This window comes from Hypomesus transpacificus, unplaced genomic scaffold (assembly GCF_021917145.1).
Source record: "Hypomesus transpacificus isolate Combined female unplaced genomic scaffold, fHypTra1 scaffold_447, whole genome shotgun sequence".
NCBI lineage: Eukaryota > Metazoa > Chordata > Actinopteri > Osmeriformes > Osmeridae > Hypomesus > Hypomesus transpacificus.
This window is the reverse complement of record NW_025813964.1, coordinates 1-2,500: the sequence shown is the minus strand read 5'-3', so window position 1 is coordinate 2,500 and position 2,500 is coordinate 1. Positions and strand designations below refer to the sequence as shown.

Here is a 2,500-nt window from a genome sequence, read left to right as displayed (position 1 = left end):
CAGCGTTCAGCAGGGCTGTGTGAGTGTGTGGTGGATCTTACAGCGTTCAGCAGGGCTGTGTGAGTGTGTGGTGGGTCTTACAGCGTTCAGCAGGGCTGTGTGAGTGTGTGGTGGGTCTTACAGCGTTCAGCAGGGCTGTGTGAGTGTGTGGTGGGTCTTACAGCGTTCAGCAGGGCTGTGTGAGTGTGTGGTGGGTCTTACAGCGTTCAGCAGGGCTGTGTGAGTGTGTGGTGGGTCTTACAGCGTTCAGCAGGGCTGTGTGAGTGTGTGGTGGGTCTTACAGCGTTCAGCAGGGCTGTGTGAGTGTGTGGTGGGTCTTACAGCGTTCAGCAGGGCTGTGTGAGTGTGTGGTGGGTCTTACAGCGTTCAGCAGGGCTGTGTGTGTGTGTGGTGGGTCTTACAGCGTTCAGCAGGGCTGTGTGGTTGGTGAGTCTTACAGCGTTCAGCAGGGCTGTGTGTGTGTGTGGTGGGTCTTACAGCGTTCAGCAGGGCTGTGTGAGTGTGCGGGTGTGTGGTGGGTCTAACAGCGTTCAGCAGGGCTGTGTGTGTGTGTGTGGTGTGAGTGTGGTGGGTCTTACAGCGTTCAGCAGGGCTGTGTGGTGTGTGTGTGGTGTGTGTGTGGTGGGTCTTACAGCGTTCAGCAGGGCTGTGTGGTGTGTGTGTGGTGTGTGTGTGGTGGGTCTTACAGCGTTCAGCAGGGCTGTGTGTGTGTGTGGTGGGTCTTACAGCGTTCAGCAGGGCTGTGTGGTGTGAGTGTGGTGTGTGTGTGTGGTGTGTGTGTGGTGTGTGTGTGGTGGGTCTTACAGCGTTCAGCAGGGCTGTGTGGTGTGTGTGTGGTGTGTGTGTGGTGTGTGTGTGGTGTGTGTGTGGTGGGTCTTACAGCGTTCAGCAGGGCCTCGGGGCCCCGCTCTTCCAGGTGCTCCGAGGCAGCCCTGGCGATGGCCCTCTCCGTGTCCTCCTGCAGGTGCTTGGAGTCGTCCGTAGGGGACGGCTGCTCCATGTACTCTGGGTCCTGCTGCGGGTCTGGAGACACACACACACACACTGGTTGGTTTTTCTATCCTAGTGGGGATCGACCATTCGCTCATTCCTGTTCTCCATCCACTAGCTCCTTAACCCTGACCGTGACCCTTAGGGTCGTTCTCGAACACAAATTCAAAAACATTCAACGTAACCCGACATTCGGGCATGTGTGTGTGTGTGTGCTTGGAAAGGCCCAGGAAAAAGGCCCGTCAAGGTCAATTTTCTCATCCTTTACAAACACACAAAAAGGTGAAACGACCCTTAACCGGGGGGGGGGGATAACATTCTCTGAGCTAACAGTGGGGTGCTCTGTGGCGGTCACTCAACACCCATGTGCCCCTCCCCCCTCCCCCCTCTTAAACCCAACTGGAATCTGCCCACCACTGACAATCGATCTGGCCCATTAGGTATTCTCGTCCACACCGCAGCGCTCTGCCCTTGCGCACGCGCGCGTGACCCTGACCTGAGTTGTCGGGCGGGCTGGGCTCCGTGCTCATTGGCTGAGGGGAGGCGGCGGAAGAAGCGGCGGCGGCGGTTGCCGAGGCTGTTGCCAGGGCGGCGGCGGCCAGGGCCAGCTTCTCCTGCTGGGCCTTGCGGGCCTGGAGGAGGTCCCAGTCGGCCAGCTCCTTGTCGAACAGGTGGTTGTCTTCCTTCACAAAGAGCTTCAGGTCGGCGGGCAGCTTGTCCAGGCCGCTCAGCATCTGACCCGTCTCCTTGTCAAACTCCTCTGGAGAGGGAGAGAGACCCAGAGAGAGAGAGAGACCCAGAGAGAGAGAGACCCAGAGAGAGAGAGAGAGAGAGAGAGAGAGAGAGAGAGAGAGAGAGAGAGAGAGAGAGAGAGAGAGACACACACACACAGAGAGAGAGACACACAGAGAGAGAGAGACACAGAGAGAAAGATAGAGACACACAGAGAGAGAGACACAGAGAGACGGGGAGAGACGGGGAGAGAAAGAGCGGAAGAAACAAACAGAGACAGAGAGAGCGAGAAAGAAAGGATACAAAACGACAGCCTGTGAGCGACTGAGGTCCGTCAGACTGAAGTCCTTGCAGTCCAGCACAAAACAAACAACAGGTGTTTTTTTACAGGTACACTTGCACTTATAGCGATTCATGTTGTTTTATTTGAACTTGTTTAACTGCATGCTCTTAGGGTTCTTCCCTTTGGCACTTATTTTGGTTGTTCACAATGTGTGCTTCATGTTTTGGCTACCCGCTATGCTTTGGGGCTATCTTGTTGTTATTATCAGTGACCTATGTACTTTGTAAAGCTCTCTCTTGGAAGTCGCTTTGGATAAAAGCGTCTGCGAAATGAATAAATGGAACGTAAACGTGTGTCAGCGGAACAGCAAAGTGAAACAGACCAGGGCTCAACAGATCGGTCACACACCGTTAGCAGTGACAGGACCACCAGAGGAGGGCGTTGGAGGAGGGGGGGGGTACCTTCGATGAGGAAGGGCTTCTTGTCGTTGATGTA

The 2,500-nt window shown here is 55.4% G+C and overlaps 1 protein-coding gene across 1 annotated transcript in view; it reads right to left on the bottom strand.

Annotated features, from left to right (window-relative positions):
• The window catches only part of LOC124465285 (ubiquitin carboxyl-terminal hydrolase 25-like), a gene marked incomplete at its 5' end in the record, with an annotated part of 10,092 nt that extends 7,595 nt beyond the window's left edge, over positions 1–2,497 (bottom strand). Inside the window, 3 exons of the mRNA XM_047016999.1 lie at positions 881–1,023; positions 1,487–1,750; positions 2,467–2,497. Coding sequence (XP_046872955.1) covers positions 881–1,023; positions 1,487–1,750; positions 2,467–2,497 — 438 coding nt within the window. The remainder of the gene's footprint in view (positions 1–880; positions 1,024–1,486; positions 1,751–2,466) is intronic.
• Between the last annotated feature and the right edge of the window lie 3 nt (positions 2,498–2,500).